General features: G+C 43.7%; 1 protein-coding gene across 3 annotated transcripts in view; it reads left to right on the forward strand.

Moving 5' to 3' along the window:
• The window catches only part of NAALADL2 (N-acetylated alpha-linked acidic dipeptidase like 2), a 1083795-nt gene that overhangs the window by 267423 nt on the left and 790582 nt on the right, over positions 1 to 25790 (forward strand). Inside the window, exon 1 of one of the 3 annotated variants that reach the window (XM_090052130.1) lies at positions 17911 to 18022. The exons of the other annotated variants lie outside the window; for them this stretch is intronic. Coding sequence (XP_089908256.1) covers positions 17980 to 18022 — 43 coding nt within the window. The 5' untranslated portion in view covers positions 17911 to 17979. Of the gene's footprint in view, positions 1 to 17910; positions 18023 to 25790 lie in introns of those variants that run through there. 3 annotated transcript variants of the gene reach the window in all.

Genomic DNA, 25790 nt, shown 5'->3' on the forward strand with positions numbered 1-25790 from the left:
CGTATGTAGAGCTGGTTCTTCACTATTTTTTTTTTTAGCAGGGATATAGGAGTTAAAGTAGGAAACAAGGCTGCAAAACTTAGAGATTTGCTTACATGGATGTCTGTACCCTCAAGGTGGGGTGCTGCTGTCTGTATTGATCCAAGTCAATATAGTATATTCTGTGTCAACAAATAAGAGCATAATAAGAGCATAAGAGAACTGTGGGTATCTCTACTGTTGGGCCTAACTTGAACGGGCTTGGGTTTGATTTGGTGGGGTAATGCAAGTACGGCTGCCTTTAAATGCAGTTTGCCCAGCATGTCTGGCAGCCATTCCTTTGGAACAAATCCACTTCTCTCTAATGTAAAGCTGGTGTAACGTCATTGACTTCAGTGGTAACTGTTTCCAACTTTATACTATTGGAACAGGATTATACTGTTGTAACCAAGAAGAGGATTAGGCCTTGTATGTGTGCGGTTGACAACTTGTATTTGTAGACTGGGGCAGGACTCAGTGCTGCCACGTGGGGGGTTGGATTGCCCTGAGCGACTGTCCTGCCATGAATTATGGGAGATGTACTTGGTTCTCTTGATTGAAGATCTTCCTGCTGGTTCGGGGTCCCTGCTTGAGTCTTCTGTGGGGCTCTTCCTCCACCCCACCCCTTTCCTTTTGGGTGTTATGATGAATCACAGGCTGCATTCAAGGGTTTGATGTTGTCAATTGGAGTACAGCTGTGTGGTGTCTCATCTGCTGCCACTGGTCATGTGGAACCGTAGTCAAGACAGAAAAGGCTAACAGATACAAAACGAACAACTAAACATCTCTTAGCATGGGCAGGACAGGGCTCTGGTGCTTCACACTGAGCTGCTTGCCCCTGAGTGTCGGAGTTTCGGAAGGTTCTGACTTCGCCAGCTTTTTCCTCCCTCCTCTGGCACCTGTTGTTCTCAGGGGCTCTCCACTGATGCTCTTCCTGTCTCAGTCCTAACTATGGGCTTGCAGGGAAACTGTGATGCACCCCCCCACACACACACAGGGTCTTTTTCTGCTGGGCCCTGGTCAGCTCTTTCACGTGAGGGCCTTCCCTCACTCATGTGGGCTTTGGCCAGGAAGGAGTTGCCTGGTCCAGGGACTCAGTGCCACCCCGGGGCTGGATCCTGACCAGCTGCTTGCCCTGGCTTGTCCCTGGCCCTATGGCTCAGGCTGGCCTCCCTGACTTACGAGATGCTCGTGGTGTCTGTAGCAACAGTAGCAGCAGTGGCAGCGGTGTTGGTGACAGTGATTCTGACGGTGGCATGGGCAGCGGCACTGGTGGAAGCAATGCTGGAAGTGGTGCCAGTGGCAGCAATGGCAGTAGTGGCAGCAAAGCTGGGTGTGGTGTTGGTGGCAGCGAGCTCCCAGTGTTGTGGGTGGTGTCTGGCCCCAGCTTGGGTATCTGGTGTCCTCTATGCTGGCTCTGGTTCCCGGGCGGTGCTTTATGGCGTGGCTGCTACGCTGTGCCCCAATCCAGGCTTCACTTGTTAGCTTATGTGGCATCAGCTGTGTCACACGCAGCCTGACCACCTGTGCTGCGAAGTGCAGGTAAGTCAGACGGGGGCCTGCCACATGTATATTTTTAAGACGTTGGCCTGGATTTAAGTTAAGATTTCCAGCACCAGAAACACAGTAGAGAAGTGATGCCTAAAGATTGGGATCTATCCTTGATATGTGTGAGAGAGCATGCTCAGTAAGGTTGCTAGAAAAAGGTTTCCTTCTTATTAGTCTAAGAGGGCTTAGTCTCGATGCTTACCAGTGGGAAGGTGGTACAATTAATGCCATGTCTTTAGGTTAGAGACATTCCTTTCCATGATGTTTGGCATTGCAATCCCTCTAATCCTGCATCCATAACCTATCTGCCTATGAAAGGCCAAGTTTGCAGAATGAGGCCTTTCTGTTTATGTCAACCTCTAATACAGGGGTGGGCAAAATTCGGCCCATGGGCTGGATCTGGCCTGCCAGGCAATTCCATCCAGCCCATGGGGCCCCTCTGTGAGCCTTCTGTGTGCCCTGTCCCTGGGCTGCCCCTCTACAAGCTGGTGGCTCCATGCATGAGATGCAGCGCTGGTTGCTAAGCAACCACTCGGCCTACCCCAGCCTGTCCTGATCTGCCCAGCCCCAAGCTTGAGAAGACGAGAAGCTTCTGCCTGGCAGAGCTTGTGCCTGGCCACCCTGAGGTGGTTTCCCGCCTCCCTGCCTGTGAGCCTGGAAATGCAGGTAAGGGCCCAACTGGGCCAGGGCCAGGGACTCCCACTGGAGGAAAGAGGTTGGGAGCATGGATGCCATGCACTATGGGGTCTGGCTGGCTTGGCCCTGCACATTGCAGGAGTGTGGGAGCTGCATGCTATGGGTCCACATGGGGCTGGCCCTGCACACTGCTATATGTACAACTGGAGACTAGAGTGGGAGTGTGGGATCTCTGCACTGTGGGGCCAGGCTGGCCCTGCATCTGCCACCATGTGTGTCTAGGTGGGAGTGCTATTGGGCCGGATGGGGCTGGCCCTATACGTTGCCACCACCTGGGACTGAAGACTGGGTTGGAGTGTGGGGAGCTGCACACTGGGTGGGGCTTGCCCCGTTTGATGCCACCACATGCAACTTCAGGGACTTTCACACTCCAGGGAATCCAAGATTCCCCACTCCCACCCCCACCATTTCCTCAAATACACCCACACCCTCTTACAGCTGCCACACATACTCCCACTTGCCCACCCTCCCACACCCACCCCCCCCCCACAGACTCCCACATACCCCCCCACCACCCACATACCCCCCCACCACATAAAATGTACTAGTGTCGGACTGTGTTTTGAACTATTATGCAATCGTCTCTGGATACACTATGCAAATGCACATAAATCAGGACAAATTAACAATAAATTAAAATAAGCTACAATAGATGTTTGATTTTTGTTAATATATGTGTTAATGTATGTATTTTTTTCTGGTTTTAAGATGGCAACCCCCCCCCCCTCCCAAAAGGAGTACTTCTGAGGGTAGGGGAGGGACTTCCAGTGTGACAAAGGTCAGGGGTTAGGGGTGGGACTTCAGGTCCCAAGATAGGGGTCAGGGGGTGGGGTATCTGTCAAGGGGCATAGCTACCTTTGCAGCCATTGGCAACGTGTAGGGATTGTATGCGGGTGCATGTGCACCCCCTGAACATGGCAGTGCACCCCCTGCGAAAAGGCACTGCTGACACTCCCGGTGGCACCTGTGAGTGGTCCCTGCTGATTTCCCACTGCCGCTTGCCGCCGACACGACAGCGGTGTCAGCAGGCAGTCCGTGATCGCTCCTGGCCGGCACCGATGCTGCTGGTGCTCCCTGTGGGCGATTGCCGACCGCCAGTTGGTGCTCGCCACTCCTCTCCCCACACCGCCAACAGCGCTGCAGCCACCTGTGTGATCTCCCTGCTTGCCCCTGCCATGCTTGCGCCACCAACAGTGCCGCTGCCGCCTGCAGGAGCTTGCCGTGCCCCCCCCCCCCCAGCCCTGGGGGCATGTGGCATTCATGCTTGCAGACCTTGACAGCTCACCAGAACTCATTAAGTGGCCCTCCAGCTGAAATATGTGCCCACCCTGCTGTATTACACCTGCAAGGGGGTGGCCATAACGTCATGCTGTACATTAGGGCTGCTAATCAACACCATTCTCTCCAGTGATAGTCAGATGTCAGTCAAAACCATGGTTTAGTTTGACCTTGAGATGTCCTTAGACTCTATAAAAAGGAGCCATTTGCCAGCTTTTACTGCTCAGCAGGGCATGCATTCATCATGTTTCAGAGAAATCTCTGTTGTTGAGAGTGCAGCACCTCCATCAAGTGAGATAATGTGTTAATATGGTATTGATTTTCTAAATTTCTCATTTGCTGCTACTAGACTGGGGCAGTCTGCATTGCATAGCTATTTCCAGTGGAAGGTTTCTGTCTACCTCGTATACAGTTTATAAGCCAAAAACGACCTAGGAGCAAAAGATCCTTTTGACTTGAAAATCCACCTTCCCTTCCCCACTAATTTATTTCTGAGTTTCACACTGTATTTGCCAAGAGCTCATGGCCATTTGTTAGGGCAGCATGCAGTGGGAGTGGCAGCGAACCTAGAGGGCCCATTCAAAATGAATCTTATCTGTTTTGTTTGCCTTGCAGCATGTTTGCCTTGCAGCTAGCCAAACACAAGGTCATTTAAATATTTTTAAGAAGTGCTTTCCATAATAGGCAGGATATAGGGATAAAATGGTAAAAATGGATTTTAAAAAGAGGATCAGGTTTTGATTCTATTTCACTGAAGTTTTTTTATGCTTCACCCTTCTTAATGTGATCTTCCGAGTAGTAGGCTTTGCGTCTTAGTTGTGCAAGATAGAGTTCAGTAGTAGTTAGCATTTATAAGCATTTTAGTTCTCTTGCCAGAGAACGTTAGAAAAGCAGTTTTCAATCGCTTCCCCTTTTTCTTTGCTGTTTAAAAAAGCTGCTTACTTTCATCATTCAGCTTATCCTTTGCTTTCAAGCTTTTTGATGATGACTACATGTTCACCAAGATTAGGTTGGGTGGAAATTAATGGTGCAAAGATTTTGGAGTAAAACAAATAGAATATTTAAAGACATATTTGCTTACAGATCATCCCCATTATAAATAATGGAGAGTGTTGAAGGGCAGCAAAAAGCATTGCTCTTTATGTAAGATCTGAAGCGGTGGATCAAATAACTTTAAATATCGTCTACCAGACAGGCTCTCTAAACTTGTTATACATAACTTTATGTTGTTTAATCCTGATATTTTCACTCAACAGCCCAATTGGAAAAAAGGAGAAAGCTGATATGCCTGCTGTCAGCCTTTTGCAGGCTGAAAATGGCTCCATTATCAAGATCTTTTTTCTAACTTTAGCTTCAGTGCATTCATCTTTGTTCCATGACATAATCAGTTTGTATTACTCAGTCATTGTTATCCTCATTTGGTAGACAAGGGAATTGTCATGGGGAGATGTTAAGTAGCATTCACAGACTCCAGGCACTGACAGGAAATTTGTGGGCACGAGATTTCCTGTGCTTGAGAAATGTCCAGAGTCACTTCCCAAGGCCATATCAAGTCAGGGCAGAGCTGGGATTTCAACTTCAGTTACTACTAGCTTTCAAACTTGTGTAATGTGTAGATAATGTGTTAATATTTGTAAACAGCTCTGAAGATCAAAAGCTCTGCCTAAGCACAGTTAATAGTAATGTGTTCTCTTGAGACCTAAAATGGATGAATGGCACTGAGGACTGAGCATGGTCTTTGATGAGGCTAAATCTGAGAACTCAGTGGGGAACTTTTGAAAGTCAATGACAGAACTCTTTGTCTGACTTCACCGGGGCCAAGGTTTCACTCCAGGAATTCTGGATTTTTTTTTAGGTGATGCACTAAAATGCAATTCCACCTTTGGCCAAACATGTAATTTAGCTGCTGTTAAAATGAAAACTTCAGAGCATATGAAAGCTGGCCTGCTAGAATTTTTGTTTAACTCCTGAACAGACATAGATTGCTTCTTTGTCCTTCTGCCAGACGTTTATAGCTAAGAGAGGTTCATAGAAAAGTAACATGCACAGTAAGCCATTAGCAAAGCACGACATTGAATTATTACTTATATATACTGTAGTTTCTTTACTAAGTTATTTTACAGAATCTTAGTGGGGGCCAGCTGGTATAGTCTAAATAGCAGCCGAGTATTAGATTGGGGTCTTTTGGGCAATGACATTCTTTGTGTTATATAGTGTCTAGTACAATGCAGCCCAGGCCTCTCAACGGTCTTGCAAAAGAAATAATAAATAGTAATGTTTTAGTAGGAGAAAATAAGCCCCACATTGCCAGAAATAACCCCTCTTTACCCCTGTATCCCCATGCATTTCAGTGCTTTTTCAAGAAAGTGAAAAATGTTAGAACTGGTCAGGAAGTAGTTGTGGGGTTTTTTGGGTGAAAGAAATCAGTAAAAAATTTAGCTTAGGGGAGCTTTTAGAAACAGAATGCTTATCAAGGCATTTTTGTGTGGTTATTTTTGTTTGCCTTTTGGGTTTCTTTTTGTTCGTTTCGTTTGTTTTAAGCGATTGAAAGCTGGAAACATGTAGGCAATATGAAATAAGGTTACAGGGCAAAGAAGCAGGTGGTAGAGGGATACTGAAAAGTTTCACCCAACCAGCCAAAATGTTCCAGTGTTGTGTGACTGGGAAAAGGAGGAGGAGGGTGGGAGTGAAGGGAAGAGTGTGGGGGAGAGGGCACAGGTGGAAACCGAAATGTGGTGTTTTTCTGTTATTTGACGGAAATCTGAAAAATCTCATTTGGCATGAACATCTCCTGTGGACGCTTTCCTTTTGGTAAATCTGCCATTAACTTTTTTGGAAGTGGGGGGATGGGAGGAAGACATAAGGGATGGAAATTTTCATAGAAATATTCAACCAATTTCAGCAAGGATTATTTTCTCCGTTTTACAGATCATAAAACTGAGGCAGAGACAGGGCGTATGTGCCTGCATTCACAAAGTAATTCATGAACTAATGAGAGTTCAGATCCGAAAAAGAACTTCAAGCTTGCAACTCAGACCTGTAACTCCCAGTCCAGTAAATCACCATGGCTTCTGCTCTTTCAGAGCTACGCTTTGTCTGAAGGAAAGAAAACATGCCCATGATGTTTAACAACTGAAGTATTCATTATTTAGTAACAAAAATTTGGCAACTGGCATGCCTAAGGGTGGGGAAAGATTCAAATGAGTTTTGAAATTCCAGACTCTTTTATTCCATAGCAATACATTCCTTTGGCACCTACAGCTTTTCCCACGAACAGATGATGAGAAAGAGAATGAATCACGTACGAAGATTTTAGCCACAACTCTTACTGCACCATTAGAGCACGCCAGCATTATAAAAGTCACTGCATAGGATACTATACTTTGCAACATTTTTCCCTGTTAAGAAAAGCTTCACATTGTATACTCATCTCCTTAGAAGCAGAAGAGGAACCATTGTGAATATAGTCTTGTGTTTACACACTTAAATCATCTGTAAAATAATCTACTTATCAGAAAAATATTCATTAGAGAATAAAATTTAAGATCACTTGATAACTTCAGGGGGGTGGGGGGAATGACACTTGTCAGGATTTCTCTCTGCAAAGCACCATGACAGTCTTTTGACCTGTATTTTTTCCTTTTCTACAGGTGTCTGTGATTTAAAAAAAAAAAAAATTTGCCTTTGCTTTCTTCCTTCCAACCTCCTTGCAGTTTATTTTCATTGGTGGACCTAATTAAAACGTTCCATTTGAGAGATTTTTCTTACTAACCTTAAGTCTTGTTAAGTGTCTACTTCATCTCGGGTCTTGAGTTCTCACATTGGTCAGAAGTCTCAATATTTCTGGAGGGCAAAAAAGTATATAAAGCAGAATATGCAAAGGAAAACAGAACAAAGCAAAACAAAAAAACCTGAATGATTACACTTTCTAAATACAATACCGTACAGTATTGTATGTCTCAAAAATGGAAATGCACAGAAAATGTTTTGTGTATATAGATAATTGTGAACAAAATGTAGTGCAAGTGTTAGTTAATCTACAAAAGTATGAAACTTTAGTGTTTTTCAACTTAGCATCTAGTATTTTTCTCTGCCTGAAAAGGGAGGAAATAAGGGAGCTTTTTTCAAGAGCAGACATTATTTTTTTTCCTTGAAAATGTGAAGTGGTTTTCTCTGTATTAGAGAAACCATTTTGACAATCCAAGCCTTTGTTATTCTTCTCATCAAGGATGAATCAAGAGATTCAAGAACTAGGAGTTGTGGTTTCCTTGGAATAAATGTTGTATTGGTTCATCTGAAGGGGAAAAAAAAAAAAGATTTCCTCCCTGTGATTGTCTTTTGCTCCCTAAGACTGTGTATTTCTGCTTTGGTATTTGTTTAGATATAGCCAACCCCCCCCCCCAAAAAAAAACAGTTGAGATGCTCTAATTGCATTGATTTAAAAATATCCTTCTCTTAGGGATGTACATTTCAATGGATGAAACCTGTATTTCCATGAATTAATGCTGTGCAGACCCATGAGCTGTTTATATGCTGTGCACTCCCATAGTAGAAAGCTGAGGGAACCAAAGATCATCTAAAATCAGGAGCTAAGTATTGGGAGAATGGTCAGTGTTCACCAGATAAGCCTTGGGTGTATAGAACATCCTCAGTTATCTGAACCTTTAATTACCCAAATGGCAACTTTGTTTTACTTATGTATAACTGTCAGTATTGAATAACAGACTGTTCCCTTTTAAAGCTGTATTTAATACAGTACTGCATCTAGACTCTGAAGTTTGATGCAGTACTATAACTTGAAACTGTATTGTATACTGTTCTTTTTTAAGCTTAATACCATACAGTATTGTATTTCTACAATCACTTTCATAGAGTAACTTGCAACTGTTGATATTATGTAACAAGTTATTATCCTTTAAGTTTCACTGCATTTAATATATTGCCTCTGAAGTTGGGTGTGATTTTACAGTATGCATCCTCTTAGCACATATACGTCCTCACTAAATGCTCCATTTTCACTTCTCCAGTGATTTCAGTTATCCCAATGGCATTTTGGTGGGTGCTTTCCAAAGAGTTTTGGATAGGAGAGGCTGTACTGTAGTGGCATGGTCATGTCAGACAGATATTTGTGTGTATGTAAATGTTTTTGCACACATCTGTTGCAAAATGTTAAAACTGTCCCAACTGATTTTTTCCTTTAATTTTACTGTGATTTTAAGCCCAAAGGCTTCATTGTCATCATCTAGTTTGCTATCTTGTAAAAGGCAGGTGACAGGACTTCCCTGAATAAATTCTTATTTTAACAAGAACATGTATAAACTGTCAGTCTTAATTTTAAAGTGCTCCAGTGATGGAGAATCCTTCACAACCCTCGGCAAGTTGTTCCAGTGGTTAATTAAATGAAACAAAATGGACAAGAATAAGGTTGCGGATTTTCAAGAATGAACAATTTCATTTTCTATGAAATTGTTCATTCTTGAAAATCCGCAACCTTATTCTTGTCCATTTTGTTTCATTTAACTTCAAGCCATTGGATCTCTTTTAAACTTTGTCTGCCATCTTAAAACGACCACTATCAACATTTTGGTTCTCATGTAGGTATTTATAGACTGTAACCAAAGCTTAACTCTATTGCAGAAACTGTGGAAAGGAGGGCACATACAAGTTGCCTGTTGAAAAATGAAAGCTCAAATTTACTTAAAAATGCATAGCTTGTGTATCATGTTTTTCATTAGTAGATTTTGCCATTTTACAGCTGGGACACAAAAGGGAAAAGGATTAGCTAGTAGCTACTGGTAGAGGGAGAAAAATAAACCGGGTCTCCTGAATTCCTGTCTCGTGCCATAATGTAGTCATAAGCATAGGTGCTAAGCATGGAAGCTAGTTTATGATATAAATGTAATATTGATACTTAATAATGTGATATTTCTAATACTGAGTGTATATTCTGCAGTCAAGCTACAAATACGTATGTATGCAGGTGGAGCGTTTGGGGCCAGAAAGCCCTGTCTGGTGCTTACAGTTGGGCTGGAATTCAGTAACATGGTATTTGGTTTCCATTACAACAGTATTTTAGTGATGGTCCAGGCCAGGATCTCTGTATCCTCCCTTCTGTGCCTCAGCCCTTGCCCACCGTTCCACTTCTTCCCTATAAACTCTGCATGCAGCAGGTTACACTTCTGCCTCTGAGATAAGTGGCTAATTGAGTTACCTCTGCCTGCGAGGGCCCTGATTTTCTTCTGAATGAGGCTTTTTTCAAGTATTCTGTCCTGCACTAGAATTAATGAAATTGTATCTGCTGATGCCTAGAAGATGCCTTGCCATTGTAGAATTCATCAGGTGCATTCCACAGTTGCTCTGAGTTTAGACAGCCTGAGAAGAGTACCTGTTTAAAGAGCACAGAGGCGTGCTTTGCCTAGTCTTTCAACATCAATGTGCTCTTGGACATCTGGTCTCAGGTGAGTGCCAAACGTGCAAAACATTTGCACATCTGGCACCAATCAGCCTCATTGTTGTCAGATACAATTTAAATGTTAGGGCAAGGCTTACATAGTATCTCATCTTCCAGAGGTGGGTTCCTCCAAGTTGAGAGCAATTGCCAATAGAGCAATATGAGGATGCTTGCTTGTAACACTGGTGCTCATCCTATGCCTAGGTTGCAGATAAATGAGAGTGCCTTTTTAGTTGATGCTAATATTATACTTTGAATGTAGAGAGGTCATTTTGACCCATGTTAGGCACAGTTAACTACTGCCTGGCTCCTCTCCACTCACAAAAGTAGAGGAGCTTATGTTCTCCTATTGAATTACTCAGTACAGGAAGGTCAGAATTCCTATATGAAACAATTATTGCTTAGTTCTTGAAATATCTTGTCTATTTCCATCCACTTTGGAATGGGCTTGGATGCAAAGCTTTGCTTGCATCTTTAAAGGGTTGGAAATGAAACTTCTTTTCCAGGCTGGGACAGCTCTTCTGGCTTAAATTCAGTTTGCCCAGAGGCACTTTCTGGCTTGCAGGTGGCGAGACAGACGGTGCCAGTAGAAAACATTTTACTTTCAGAGTTCTGGGAGATGAGCCTAAATTTCACTTGCCTTAAGGGCCATTCACAGATCACAGAAGAAATGCATACATTGTTATTTGAAGGCTAGCTAAATAATCCAGCCTCCTCGTTTCTTACGACAGGCCTAGGTACCACCCACAGAGGCAGTTTAACGTGCTGCTTCTTTCATGTCTGTCTTCTGTTTTTGCAAGAGCTACTATTGTTTTTGGTAGCATTGCTTTGGAAATCACTCTGCAATCTCAAAGTGCTGCTCAACCACTGAGGAGTCAAACTTTACAATACAGTTTAGTTGTGTTCGGTGCTGAGCAGACACAAAGATGTTTCTTCACCTATATGAATGGATGGGACAGGCAAAGGATGCGCTGTGTAAGATGATGAAAAGAACAAATAGTCAATCCAAAGTCTCTGCTATAACAGGTTTGCCATTGGGCAGTTAGAGGAACACGCAAAAGGGGCCAGCCAATAGAATTCTCCATTGACAACTACTGAGAGAAAAAACACTGGGGATCAGCTACATACAGCAATGAGAGGACCGCCCTGGATAGAATAAGATGGCAGAGTCTCGTTCAGCTTCAGATACTGGTAGCAGAGTCCTAACCCCTGCCTTAAACAGGAACTTCTGTTTTCTTCTTTTGTAGTAGGAATAAGTGACAAGCCTCTTCGCCATCTCTTGGTTTGTATCAGTGTGGCCTTACTATTGTTGCTGTTTAATTGGTTTTTATAGTTTTTGTTGCTTTGTGCTATTAAATGGTATCAATAAAAGAACAAGAAAAAAAGCATACATTGTTTACAGTTTTACAGTGGGTAAATGGTGTTAACCTACCACTGCTTAACGTGGGGAGACTGCCTCCATGCATGGGAACTATTCAGGGCTTGGGGAGAGGACAGCCTGCAATTGTCAGAAACGATGGTTTTGTAGCTGATTCATGTAAGTAGGACTTCTGCGAGATCTGGCCTCAATTTCTGTCTCTGCCCCGGCTTCTGTGTCCTTGAAGAAGTTACTTAACTCTTCTATACCTGCTTCTCAAGTGAAGATAAAAATCTTACCAGGGCTACAGGTGGTAAGGAGTGTGGTGATAAACATTGGTGGCTGAAAGAAGAGTCTTAGTAAAAGACCCTGAGGCTCTTTTACCTTTTTATTTAACATAAGGAGAAAAAAAAATCGGAAACTGTCTCTTTTGACAATGCTCTGTGAAAAATGAACCAACCCTCAGACCTTCTCCCATCACAGGATTTCCCAAACCGTAACAGGATGCTTTCCTGGGATGTGGAAGACCCTGGGATTAGTATGGGCTGAAGATATATCTTTGTGTTGTACTCCCCTCTGAAATGAAAGCAGAGCCCTGATGGGTCTTTCTGAGGAAAGTCGGGTCAGAAATGATACCAGTGCGCTTGCACAAAAAAAAGGAAATGAATTGACATGGTTGGTCTGGAAGATGGTGTTCCCTAGAAAAATTCCCTGCTAACTGTAATAAATGTTTGGAAGTAAAATAAATAATCCATTACCCATGGACTGGTGCTATCCCTAGTCAGAGGTGTGACTCAAATGAGCCCTGTGTAGGAGTTGGTGGTACCTGCCTTTACTGGCCTCTACTGAACAGGCTGGAACCTCTTCAGTCAGAGGGAGGAAGATGCTTTGACAGTCTGCCGATTTCTTTGGGGTGTGGCCTCAGGCGTGGCAGACCCCGGCTCCAGTCCTTGATGTATCTGATTCAGAAGAAAATTTGGGATGAAAATCTGTCTGTGCTGACCCCCAAGTTTTGCTCACTTTTCAGCAGAATTTGGTTTTGTGAAAATATCTGAAAGGATCTGATTTTCATTTCATTTTGAACCTCAAAAGTGGTCTTAAAATTAAGAGGCCATCTTCTGGAGAGTTGTAGTTCCACCATGCTGGTGGCAAGTCACCACAAACTGCCACTTCCATTCACAAGGCTGAAAGTTTTGTGTTCAGGTAGAACAGTTACGTGTCTTTGTGCTCTGTTGTAGCCAGTTGTCTGGAGCCTGCATCTGTGTCCTGGAAGTAATTTGGGCCTCTCATAGAATATTTTTTGAAAATCTTTGGAATGGTGAAGTAGTCTTTGCACTCCATTCAAAGGTACAGGTGATGTGCTCTTAGCTCTGTTAATTAGCAGGTAGGTTGGCATGTCTTATATGAAATACATGCAGCTTTTTAATATGTTCAGTAATTATAGTATGTAATGACTATATTATTCAATGGTCTGCAGATGTCAAAGGGAAATTGAAACTAATTGGGTACCTATCTATACACATGCTCAGCGGTGGGGGAGCATTTTCCTTGGTGTGGTTTCTGGAGAGCTGCTCTAATTAAAATGCCGCAGCGTCACATGCATTAAGCCTCCCCCCCCACGCGTTTAAAAATGGCCATGAGACTTTTTAGCTAAAGATCATTAAACAGGGCCCAGTGGCCCATTTGAAATCACCATGTGATGCTGCAGTGATGCTACAGCATTCTAATAGAACGGGGAGCAGACTCGATTAATCAAGTCTGCTCTGACAGGTTCTAATTAGAACCGTTGGAGCATGTGTATAGGCACTCGTTGTGTCCATTAGCTTCTGGAATGCGGTAAAGATGGGTTAGGATCCTTGAGGATCTTAACAACCATTAAAAATGATCTTGGCATGTCCCATAAATGAAACAATACTTTGACACAATTTTCACCTAAGACATTGACGTTTGATGAGGGGGACAATGGCTAATGAAAATAAGAGTGGGAGGAAAAGGAAATTGCCACCCTGAATGTGGGCTCTGAACAGGCTGTACCTGACAGATGCTTCTATAGGACCATGGAGAAGCCCTCAGAGAGGCAACTAATGAAAGATTACGAGCACACTGGAATGACACGTTCAGTTGTTGCTTAAGGTATTTAAGAATATAAAAATATGGCCAAGCTAATGTTAGTAGAAGCTATATGCATGTATGATTGATTACATAGCAGCGCCGGTTCTAGGGTGAAGCTGAGAAATCTCAAGGAGCTTAATGCCCTGAAGGTGTGGGAACTGGATAACATCTATTACAGATGTCTGATAGAGCTGACACATGCAATTGCAGGTTCTATATAGCAAGTATTTTTAATGAAATGATCAAGCAGAAGCACTACAATATAATTCAAATAAAAAAAAGGTACTATTAACACCTAAGGCGAGGGTGGAGGTGGAGAACTAATTTAGGCATCTGCAGATCCCATCAGTCTGACCCAAATGTCATGCGAGGTTTAAGAACAAATATTGAAGGGAAAAAGTAATTGTCATGGAGGTTAATAGAATAGTGGATAAAATGCAAAATAACTCATATTGTGGATGTGTGGTAAGTCTCACCCTTTTGGACTTTAATAAACCTTTGATACGGTGCCAGGTGGGAAACGTAGTGAAGCGACAGAAGATGGGGATTAGGAAAACAATGTTAGTCACCTTTGTTTGAAAAGATGAATTTAGACTGGAATGTGTTCAGTGAAAGGGTTACCAAGATGATCAGGAGAATGTAGAGTCTACTCCATAAGCAGAGGCTAGAAGAGCTTGGCTTGTTAGACAGAAGTGTAAGACTGCTGTGCATGATGGGAGGGAGGAGAAATAAGTAAATTAAAGGACAGTGTCGCCATAAGAACAAATAAGTTTACATTGGCCATAAATAAATATAGGCTAAAAAGTCAGAAGAAATTATATAGTAGTGATGCTCTGGTGTATGGTATTCCAGTGAGAATAAAGAAATAAGTGCGAGGAATCACCTTGGGGCCATTGCAGTGAGGGTGCTGGAAGTCTGCAAAGAAAATAATTTTTGCTAGCTTCATCAGCATATCAGATAGCATCTCAGCTAGCTTCTCTAGGAAACTTTTGCTTTTGGAAGATCCACTGACTAGAAGGGAATTTATGGATTTTTTTCTGGCCCTTAGATGTTAGCACTGAGCCTGTGTTGTCCTTTAGCTCTGTTTACATGGTGCAAACTAAGCTATAGGCTGTTTTTTGGATGAGGTTATGGATGGTGAAATACTCGATTGCTCACCTGGTATGAATTAGCCAGAGTTCTGGATTGAGTGTAGTAACAGATGTTTCGACGCTTGTATAACTACAGTAAATGTGGCTTCTGTGTGTGGTGCGGTAGCTATTTACTGTTTGGCTTGTGGTGCTGGTTGGTATTTTGTCAGGAGCGTTTCTTAGCAATGAGACCTGGATTTTCAGAGTGTGAGAGCCATGAGGGCTGGTGAAAACCTGTGAATGTGTTGATAGTTCGAGGTAAAGCAGGTGTGCTTGACTGATCTTGGCTCTGTTGTTGCTTTGTTGTAGGAACTTCATTTGTGTGCTTGGGCATGGGCTTGTCTTCAAATCCCACAGTAAACTCAGGGTGGGAATGCTCAGTTTTTAGGGGCACCTGCCTGCCCCTAATCCCCTTTTATAAATCAATGTTTTCATTTCCCTAACAAAATCGAAGTGAAACTTGAGTGTCAGAGGGAACAAACAGTGCTTCCCTTCATTCTTTGTCAATGAGTTCTTCAGACCCAAGACATACTGAAATGGCCTTCTTAAGCATCTAAATAGAAAAGCCCTTAGTCTTTTGGGGAGTGGAAATGCTGCACTTTACATGTTAGAGATAAGTTAGATGGGTTAGTATTGTTTCCTTTGCAAATGGTCAATTTAATCATCGCATGTAATTGAGCATAACATATTTTTAGGGGTATGTAAAATGGAACGAGCCGCCTTTCACCACCAGAGTCCTTGTTGAGACAGGAGTGTGAAAAACCTATACACCAATCCTTTTTGCACTGTTTCTGCCTAGAGCTTTCTTTTCAGATGAAAGAAATCTTTTTCAGCACTGTCACTCTCAGCTCTTAGAAACTTAAATATTAAAAAATAAAATAAGAGCTAATACGAGGGGATATGAAAAAGTTTTAGTATCTAAAAAATCACAAGACACTTCTTTTGTAGGTGCTAAAAGCTTTAAGTAAGACAAAATCATGCTGCTTAGCAGGGTATGTCAGCACTCGGTGGCTAGGACTAATGCTTCTCTTTGTGCCTTAGATTTCTATTTTTGTTCTTGCAAGAACTGGCTGGTTACATGAAAAGAAAATGTTTCTTCACAGTATTAAAAGTATTATCATTATCATTTTCCCTGCCTGCCGGAATCGGCTGTGTGCTGACCCTTCGCGTCCTGGCCCAACAGCCACCTGTGCCGTTTGGTACACAGGCCTTGTTATCCAGCCGGTCAGGTTTAATAATTTGGCATCAGGGGAGTGGCAATTAACACTGCCACCACTCTCCTGCCGCCAAACTGCAAGACCCTTGGGGAGCCCTGTGGGCTGGATGGCAGCTCTGTGAGCCAGATCTGGCCTGTAGGCCAGGGGTTGAGCACTACTGGCAGTGACTTTTGTGCACCTCCATAACCAAGGCAAAAAGATGCTGTGCCTCTTACCCTGACCCCCTAATGCAAAAGCTGTTAAGCTGAGCCTAGGTGCCCGTGGGGATATATGCATGTGTGTACTTTTGTTTTGGAATTCATCCATCTTCTAGCCCAAGGGATGATGATACAGGCTCTTCTTTGGCCTGTTTGACATGTTGAGGGGTTACTCAGAATAGAAATTAATTGTTCCCTCTTTTTCTAGCTCAGTCAGATAGGTTGTACAGGAGATTCAACTCTGCCTTGAACGCAGACTCTTCCAGAAGTCAGTAAGTGCCTTCATGTTTTTTAAAAGCAGTACAATGGTAAGTACTTTACAGAAACATACAGGCGAAACAAGAATTATATATCCTCAGTAAAGCAGCTTCCCAGGACTTGAAGGCCTAGGGAGGTTGTCTGGTTGGGGGTTGGGGGACTGAAAATAGCCTGGTCTGAATTGGGGGAAAGAAGAGCTCAGCCCTGGGGTTGGGGTGAGCAGCTGGGCTTTCCGTGCCCCAGGGCTATGCTCCAAATGTATGCAAACGTTTGGTAGATTGGGCTAATCTGTTCCTGACAAGTTTATCCTTGCAGGTGAACTAATTTAGATCGGGCCACCCATTTTTTGCCAGTGTTAACCATCCCAAACAACTGCGCAGATTAGCACTTAGATCAGATCTTAACGTAACGTTTAGGAAGATCTGCAATAGTAACTGTTAGAAATCAATTCCATGTATAGCTGTTCTTATTCCAGAGTAATCTTGCTTTATTCTGAATTAGACAAATCCAGTATGGAAGTTCCACTTTAAACTCACACCGCACCTTATTCTGCATTTTCACCCATAGACAGGCCTTTAGCGTCAGCCTTTTTTTTTCCTGTGCTTTTCTTCACTGAGAGGGAAGCAATTGTTCAGTTGCTCAAGTACAGCAGGAGGGAGAGAAATGTGAAACAGAAACATTAAACAGATTAAATAGTACAAGTTTTTCTTATTGAAGAATAATAACATCTGACTTTATTGTGTAGAAAACCCTTATAGTGATCTAAATCCAAATGACTATCGCTGTAACCATTTCCAGTATCTGATCTGTGTGATTTTGCTCCCTGAAAGTTCACTTTGCTTTTTTGTGAGTTTTGTTCATAAATGTCAGAATAAAATGAGGATTGCAGTTAAGAAACCAGTTGTACACGTTTACCAAATTGGTCATAAACGTATCAAAATATGCATTTGCATTTATGCGGTAGAGAAAAGTAAATGTTTCCTCAGCACATAAACTTGAAGATCAGATAAGGTGATCTGTGAATTGGTGTCCTTGGGCTACAGAGGGAAGGGTAGAGAAACCAAATAACCTTTTGCTTTTAATCCCTTCCTGCTTCATTATTATAGTTAAAATATCCTCAAGATTGCAGCACTAAGGTAAATCATTTTCCTTCAAGGTAATCTTTGGGAACGACAAAGGTTTTTGGCTAAGGAGGATTTTGCATTTACTAGTGCCCCCTATCTCCTGTGATTATCCTTCTCTGTGCTGGAGACTTATGCCTGTAAATCTTATCCCCAGCAAACTGGCATGCTAGTTAACATTTTATTTTTCTTATGAAAGGCAAATTGAGAAAATCTTTCTAATCCATCACTAACTTGAGGAAGGTTGTGGTGATTTGACCAAACACCTGTTGCAAACCACAGACATTTTTCAGATGACTTTCAGCATAAAAGTGAAAGTAGGGAGTGGGACAAAATGAGTCCAAGGTAAGACAAAGGAGCAATTGTCCAATGCATATGTTAACATAGTACACGAGATCAAAGGATGTGATGTCACTTCATAGAGAAACAGGTCAGGCAAGCCCAGGTAACTCAGGAAGCAGGTTGCTAATTATTCACAAAGAAAGTCAGGTATACAGTTACAGTGCTACAGTGGGAAGTCAGGAGGTCAAAACTTGCTCAGTAACTGGCTCAATTTGAGACTGCTTTGGCCCCTTGATAAAAGACAATTTTTACAAATGGGAGAGAATGAGACACGTTTACCTAATACAGCCTTGCAAGGTAAGTGAATGCAACCTGTGAAACGGCTTCACTCTGAAAGCCGTGGGTGTTAGGTTGGTCTTTGTATATGGGTGTTTCTGTTTTGCTTTTCAGAGCTAGTAACAGCAGCAGCATGTGCTGCTCGTCATACAGGGGGTGACTTGTGTCTGCACATGTGTGCATTTTGTTTTGGAGGAAAAAAGACTTCAAATTCATGGGATTGCAGTGTTTTCTTTGTGCAATGCTGATTTTTAATTTTTAAAATTTTTTTGGGGGAGGTGTGTTACACGGCAGGGAGATATTTTAGTCGCATTAGTATTTAACAGTGTTGGATGCCTGCTATTAACTGACTCTGTTTAAAAACTTACAGTAACTTGTGGCTTTTATGGGTTGCCATTCTGTTGTGAAGTTTAGAGCAGCGTACTTCTATTGCAACGATAGCAGAGACGCAAGGAGCTTGGAGCTGGGCAGAGCAGAGAAGGGACGTGCACACATAGACAGACGCGCACACACATATTTATTTATATATTTATCGGGTTTTATTCTCATTTTATACTTTTTGTCACTGTGCTAATGTAACACTATGTTTGCTAAATGGCCCTTGTGAGCAGTACCAAAGCTAGCTTGAAGAAAGCGTGCTCCGTTGCCCTTGCTGGAGAGGTCTGAGCAGAGCAATTGGGAAGCTTGCATTGTACTTGCTTACACAGCATCTTTGACATAAAGTTTTTTTTTCTAGGATAGGATTTTTTTTTTTCTACACAGTATTTTTTTAAGGATCTTTCTCTAACCCAGTTAGAAGCTCTTTTCCCTGTCCAAGCAATACCTGATTGTAAAGATCTTATTTTTTAAGAGGTTTTCCCTTTACTTGACTCATCCTTTGTCTCTCTCGGTCTTTTTCCGGCATGTAATTGGGAAGACCCATTAATTCTGCTTGCCCAGGACAGGGAAAGCTTTCCGACTGTTCTTTGGGTTTGCAACATTTGCAAACCTACATTCAGTTCACAAATGGTTTTGTGTGACTGAAATCCATGCAGCTTTCTAGCCAAAAGGGGAACTCGTGGTCTTTCTTTTCCACAAAAGTTAGACTGGCACAAGTCTTTCCGTATGAGTGGCATGTGTGTGTTACGTTTATATACAACATATATTACATTTGAGGTCCAGTTTTCCTTTCAGGACTCAGCTTTAACCTGGTAAGGTCTGTGAGAGAACTGCTGTGGAAAATCAGTCTTTCTCTCTCCCTTTCTGCTTTATTTATTTTTTCAAATCACGGCCTTTCTTTTGCTATGCACTTTCCCCTGAAGCTGCTTACTACTTCAAATTGCATCTGTCTCTAGGGCTTGTGTTTCCGAGAAAAAGAAATATTAATGCACCTACTTATTTTATAGCTGTTAAGTCCAGATATCCTTTGCATAACCTACGGGTGAGAAGTTCCTTCGTTCTGGTTTTCATTTAACCTTCCAGAAGAACTTTTAGAAATCTTCTTGCTCTTCAGAAATCTGTTGGGTTTAATTCTGCCCCAGGTGTGCAGGCGTAAGCCAGGAGTCATTCCGCTGAAATCAGGGGAATTATATTACAGTAAAATTGGCGTGAAATAAGTCCTGAAATGAGACCCATTGTATCTCGTTGTAAATTTGTAGACTTGCATGGCCCTGATTTTGACCAACTTAAGCCACTTTTACATCACTGTAATTTCATGCGCTTCAGTGGAGTTGCTCGACACCAACAGAACTGAGAATGAAAATGGGACCCTGGAGTCCTTTTCAGGAAAAGAAAAAGTGGCCTGTGGTTCTTCAGATCTAATAAAATGCCCTTTCTTTTTCTGTAGTTCAGTTCTGGAAACCAGGTAATTTCTGAGATTGTTTTAGAAATGTGCCAAAAATAACTAGAGATTTTATTGGGTTTCTTAATAAATAAATAACATTTTGATTTGGCATCTTGATGCTGCTGATGGAGAGACGACAGCATTTCTGCCTCGTTTTCTTCCTTTTTGGTGAATTTAGTGCTTGGGTGAACTCCTAAAGGTGCCAGATTGACAGCCTGAAGGCTGCTATCACTTATTTATTAAAAGGACAGGTACAGCCTGGATAGCAGGTGCTCAAACTTCCTTGCAGTGTCTGATCAGTGTGTGTGTCAATTCTGCTGGGGAAGGAGAGGCTCATCCAGGGTATCAGAATCCCAGTCCTTTTCACTCTTTCGGCAGCATCTGCCTGTAAGGGTGAAAATCAGTGTCCTCGGGGGTCTTATGAGGAGGACACTAATTCACATGCTATAGACTAGCTCCGGGCTCCTGACTGGTTTACCTGAACAACAATGAGCTGTTAAAAGAAGGCCTTGGGTTTGTATAATTCAGTTAATTCTAACCATCTGGTCATTCAGCAAATACAAGGTCATTCTGCCATCACAGTTTTCCATTTAACAATGAGTACATTTGAGCGACCTGCCCTTTGCTTCTGCTCTGTTGCTGTTACGACTTTGCCTACTCTGTAAATATTTCAGAGTTGTATTGAAATGCATGCGGTTTCATTTTTGTTTGGATTTGAATGGCGTGTGTGCAGTGTGGTGCCTGCCGAGGTGAAAGTAAACACAGAACAATAGCTCTTTTGATTTAGCCCCTGATATGAATGAATTGACAGGGTATTAAAAAATAAAACACCTCAAACTTAAAAAAAAAAATGTTTCTCATGTGCATAGTAGTTTGTGTAATTTTGGTTATATCTGAAGTCAGTACAGAATCCTGCATATGCTACACTTTGCATAGTTTTCTTCAATCTTCACATGTCATTTCGAGAATTTAGTAGCAGGATTTTGTTGGCCTAATGTTATTGCAGCTGGTGGTTTTGGGGTTTTTGGTTTTTTTCTTTTTTGGTTGTTTGGGGTTTTTTTTTTTAAAGATGTACCTTGTGTACATCTAATTCATTGCATGTATTGTGTTGCAAAGTGATCTTGGAGAGTTTAACCTAGTGGACAGGTTGTGGCTTAAGGAGAATATAAGCTTGTTACAATCACTGGTAGCACTTGGGGTGGGGGACTAAGTGGGCTACCAGCCCGGCGCACTACTTCAAAGGCAGCTTCAGGCCCCGGGGACCTCACAGCACTGCAGCCCCAGCAGCTTGAGCTTTTCCTGAGACATCAGTAGTCTGCACTGGTGCTATCACAACTGCAGCAGAGGTAAGTGCTTACATCCCCTCCACATGCCCTGGATCACCCAGTTATGCCTCTGGTTACAGCTACAGGCAGACTCTTTAGCTTAGGGCTGCCCATCTGGCACAGGTAACCTCTCTCTGGGGCTATGGGAGGGGACAGGCAGCACAGAGAGAGACTGGGCAGAAAGCAGAGCAGCAGATCTGGAAGGCAGCACGGGGAAGAAAGCAGAGCAGCAGACCAGGAAAGGTAAGGGGATCAGAGTGCACTTGGGGATGGTGCAGGGCTCCTTTATGGCACACCTGCCAGAAAGGTTGCTCCCGTGGCTTTAGCTCATCCTGTAGTAGCTCATTCTTTTGGTTTGGGAGCTCGCTGGTTCAGTTCCTGGTGGGCGAGTGAAGGCGACAGCACTCTTGTCAGCATTGCTTAAATGTCAGTTTGAAATCCTTTGTTTTGGTCGTTAGGCTTTCTCACTGTCAGAAAAAATATTGTTATAACAAAATTATAAAAAATGATCTATCTGTGAAAACCAACAGTGTGGGCACACAAAGAGGTTTCCTTTAATAATTAAGCAAGGTTTTAAGGGGTTAAGATTAATCTGATGTGCTGTAGGATTTTTTTCTCATTAATTTGAATGGGCTTTGCATCCAGCCTGTAAGTGTGTCAGTGTTGGGGCGTTGCACAATATAACTATGTTTATTTTAAATCAGTATTTACCTTCATGAAGCTTTGCTAATGCAAGCCCAGGTGTAAATGAGACAAATTCTTTTTCCTCTTAAATGAAAGAGGCTGGTTTCAGGAACTGGAGAGAGGAATAGATTCATAGATTCATAGATTCATAGATGCCAGGGTCGGAAGGGACCTCAATAGATCATCGAGTCCGACCCCCTGCATAAGCAGGAAAGAGTGCTAGGCCTACATTACCCCAGCTAGATACACATCCAACCTTCTCTTGAATACCCCCAGGGTAGGGGAGAGCACCACCTCCCTTGGGAGCCCGTTCCAGAGCTTGGCCACTCGAACTGTGAAGAAGTTCCTCCTAATATCTAATCTAAATCTGCTCTCCTCCAGCTTGTGGCCATTATTTCTTGTAACCCCCGGGGGCGCCTTGGTGAATAAATACTCACCAATTCCCTTCTGTGCCCCCCTGACGAACTTATAGGCAGCCACCAGGTCGCCTCTCAACCTTCTCTTGCGGAGGCTGAAAAGGTCCAGTTTCTCTAATCTCTCCTCATAGGGCTTGGCCTGCAGGCCCTTAACCATACGAGTGGCCCTTCTCTGGACCCTCTCCAGGTTATCCGCATCTTTCTTGAAGTGCGGCGCCCAGAATTGCACGCAGTACTCCAGCTGCGGTCTGACCAGCGCCCGATAGAGGGGAAGTATCACCTCCTTGGACTTATTTGTCATGCATCTGCTGATGCACGATAAAGTGCCATTGGCTTTTCTGATGGTTTCGTCACACTGCCGACTCATGTTCATCTTGGAGTCTACTAGGACTCCAAGATCCCTTTCCACTTCCGTGCCACCCAGCAGGTCATTTCCTAGGCTGTAGGTGTGCTGGACATTTTTCCTCCCTAGATGCAGCACTTTGCATTTCTCCTTGTTGAACTGCATTCTGTTGTTTTCTGCCCACTTGTCTAACCTGTCCAGGTCTGCTTGCAGCTGTTCCCTGCCCTCCGGCGTGTCCACTTCGCCCCATAGCTTAGTGTCATCTGCAAACTTGGACAGAGTACATTTCACCCCCTCGTCCAAGTCGCTGATGAAGACATTAAAGAGTATCGGTCCAAGGACCGAGCCCTGCGGGACCCCACTGCCCACACTCTTCCAGGTCGAAACCGACCCATCCACCACAACTCTCTGGGTGCGACCCTCCAGCCAATTCTCCACCCACCGGACTGTGCAGTCATCCAAGTCACAGCCCCTTAACTTGTTCACCAGTATGGGGTGGGATACCGTATCAAAGGCCTTCCTGAAGTCCAAGTATACGACATCCACCCCTCCTCCTGCGTCGAGGCGTTTTGTGACCTGGTCATAAAAAGAGACTAGATTGGTCAGGCACGATCTACCTGCCACGAACCCGTGCTGGTTTCCCCCTCAGCATAATTTGTCCTGCCAGGCTCTCACAAATGTGAGCCTTGATGATTTTCTCAAAGATTTTGCCAAGGATGGAGGTGAGACTGACTGGCCTATAGTTACCCGGGTCCTCCTTCCTCCCCTTCTTGAAAATGGGAACCACATTGGCCCTTTTCCAGTCCTCCGGGACTTGACCCGTGCGCCACAAGCGTTCAAATATTCCTGCCAGTGGCTCTGCAATGATGTCGGCCAGTGCCTTCAGTACCCTCGGATGGAGCTCATCCGGGCCTGCCGACTTAAAGGCATCCAGTTCCTCCAAGTGACCCTGCACCACCTCAGGGTCCACGCATGGAAGTCTGGTGCCTTGCTGCTGCCTCCCTACACTCCCAGTGAGAGACTTGTCATGCCTCTCACTTAGGAACACTGAGGCGAAGAACTCGTTGAGGAGTTCAGCCTTGTCCCCTCAATGTGCACTCACTGTGTGGCATGGGTTGCAGGTGAGGATAAGGGCAGTGCAAGCCCCACAAGAGTTAATAATATGTAGCTTATGAGTTACGCACACTTTAAGTAATACTCATTAACATTGTGGCCAGTCATACTTCATTAACGGGAGTCTTGTGAAAGAAAGTCCTAAGTCTGAAGTTCTGATTTTTGGGGACACATTATAGCCTTAGACACTGGAGTCTTACATGCCTTGGATGGCCTATGGAGAAGTATTAGCAGAACATCACTGGACCACTTCTTGGCACTTTGAATGATAATGGTGAGGGTTTTCTATGGTCACATTTCTGACATAGATTGGCTCTATTCATCAACTAGGAACAGTCACAATGGATCATTTAAAATAATTCATTTTATTGCTGCTTCCTGTGGATTTCTGACTTCTATTTCAAAGTGCCAAACCAGGACAGCTAAAGATCTCAGTACTGATCACTGGCCAGGTGCTATTAGGAGTATGAGCAGTTTGAGTATCCCTGCAGAGTCGTCATCACCAGCTAGATCAGTGTAGAGCACTTACTTGACATTAGCATAACATTTATAAGTCTATCCAGATGTGTTAACTCTTTTGTCGTGTATGTGCTGTATGCACTGCTTTGTATCCCAAATTTAAATATGGTGGAGAGTTGCAGTTTGGGATTTTAGTTTGGCTATACAACTTAGCACAATGAAAAGTTGATTGTGCCCAGTTTGGAGCTTGTACCAGGTTAGGCTGTTTCAGCTCCATTTTATCCTGTGTTTAAGTTTCTTTAAACTCATAATTCACAGCAAAGCAAAGATTCTAAAAATTGAAATCCTGAAGTTAGGGATGGATTCTGGCATGGCCTGAGAACTCCTGAGATTACTTCCCTCTTACTTGCCTATTTCAGTGTTGGGCCCAAATTACCATTTTTCATTTACCTGCAACAAGAAACTCATTGAGGTTCTTTCAGCTGTGATAGTTCCCCTAAAGACTTCAGCTTCTGAGCTCAGGTATCCCAGGCTGGAGTTAATAATACATCCAGGGTTTCCTGGACATATCCTCTTGTTGGGTCATCCCATCTCTGCCTGGGTGTTTTTTTAAAATAACAACAAATGTCCAGGATTTGGGATTTTTCTCTCCTCAGCATTGAAGTTTTCTCAGCACTGGGCTTCAGCGGGGTGGGGGAGGCGCCTGCTCCTCCAGGCAGCAGGGCGCTGCATGGCTGGGCCACACTGGTGCCTGTTCTTGCAGGGGTGGGGCAGCCGGGAGATGCTTGCGGGGTTGGGGGGAGCAGGGAGCTAAGGGGTCAGGAGTGAGGGGTACCAGCAAGGCTGGGGGAGACCGGGGTATGGATCGGGAGTGAGGGGCAAGAGGAGGGCTGGGGGTGGGGCTATACTTTGGGAGTGAGACTGTGGGTTGGGAGTGCACTGCCAGGGAGCTGCGGGTCAGGAGTGACAGTCATCAGCAGGGTGGGGGAGTGGGGGTCTGTGGCTTGGGAGTGAGGGGCAGGGGCAGGGCCAGGGGCAGGGCACAGGCATATCACAGCTGCCCCACAATCATATTCCCTCCCCCCCACACACACACCCCAACAGGTATTCTCTTTTTTTGAAACTGGAAATATGGTAGCCCTACCAGGAAACACCTTTGTAAGAACATCGCCAAATTCAAATACATTTGTTGACCACATAGACTTCTTCCCCCCATCCTGCTATCCCATCCCTGTGTGTTGCTAGGCTCTCCCAACTCCCACCTTGGTTATTATGACAGCTCCTGCTTCTGAAGTGCTCCTGTGAACTTTCCTGTGCACATCTGTCTTTCCTCCTTCCTGCCCCAACTAAAGGAGAGTAATGAAATGGAGGATGAAGAGGAGGCAGGTGTCCTTTACCTTCTGTATTCATAGTATCCTGGAAGGGTAGGAGAAGACACAGTAGCAGTTTCCTCTCATTCTCCAGTCTGTGACACACTCTGTGGGCTTGAGTTCTCTGAACTAAGGGGCTTGGTCAGCTTTTTCTGACAGTCTCGCTCCTTAGATCTGCTTCTCTTTGCAAGCCAAATCAAGGCAATGATTCTGGAAGGGGGATAGAGGAACAACTGATGTGAAGAAGAATTAATGTA

This window comes from Crocodylus siamensis, chromosome 6 (genome assembly GCF_052110815.1).
Source record: "Crocodylus siamensis isolate JL-2025a chromosome 6, ASM5211081v1, whole genome shotgun sequence".
Classification (NCBI taxonomy): Eukaryota; Metazoa; Chordata; order Crocodylia; family Crocodylidae; genus Crocodylus; species Crocodylus siamensis.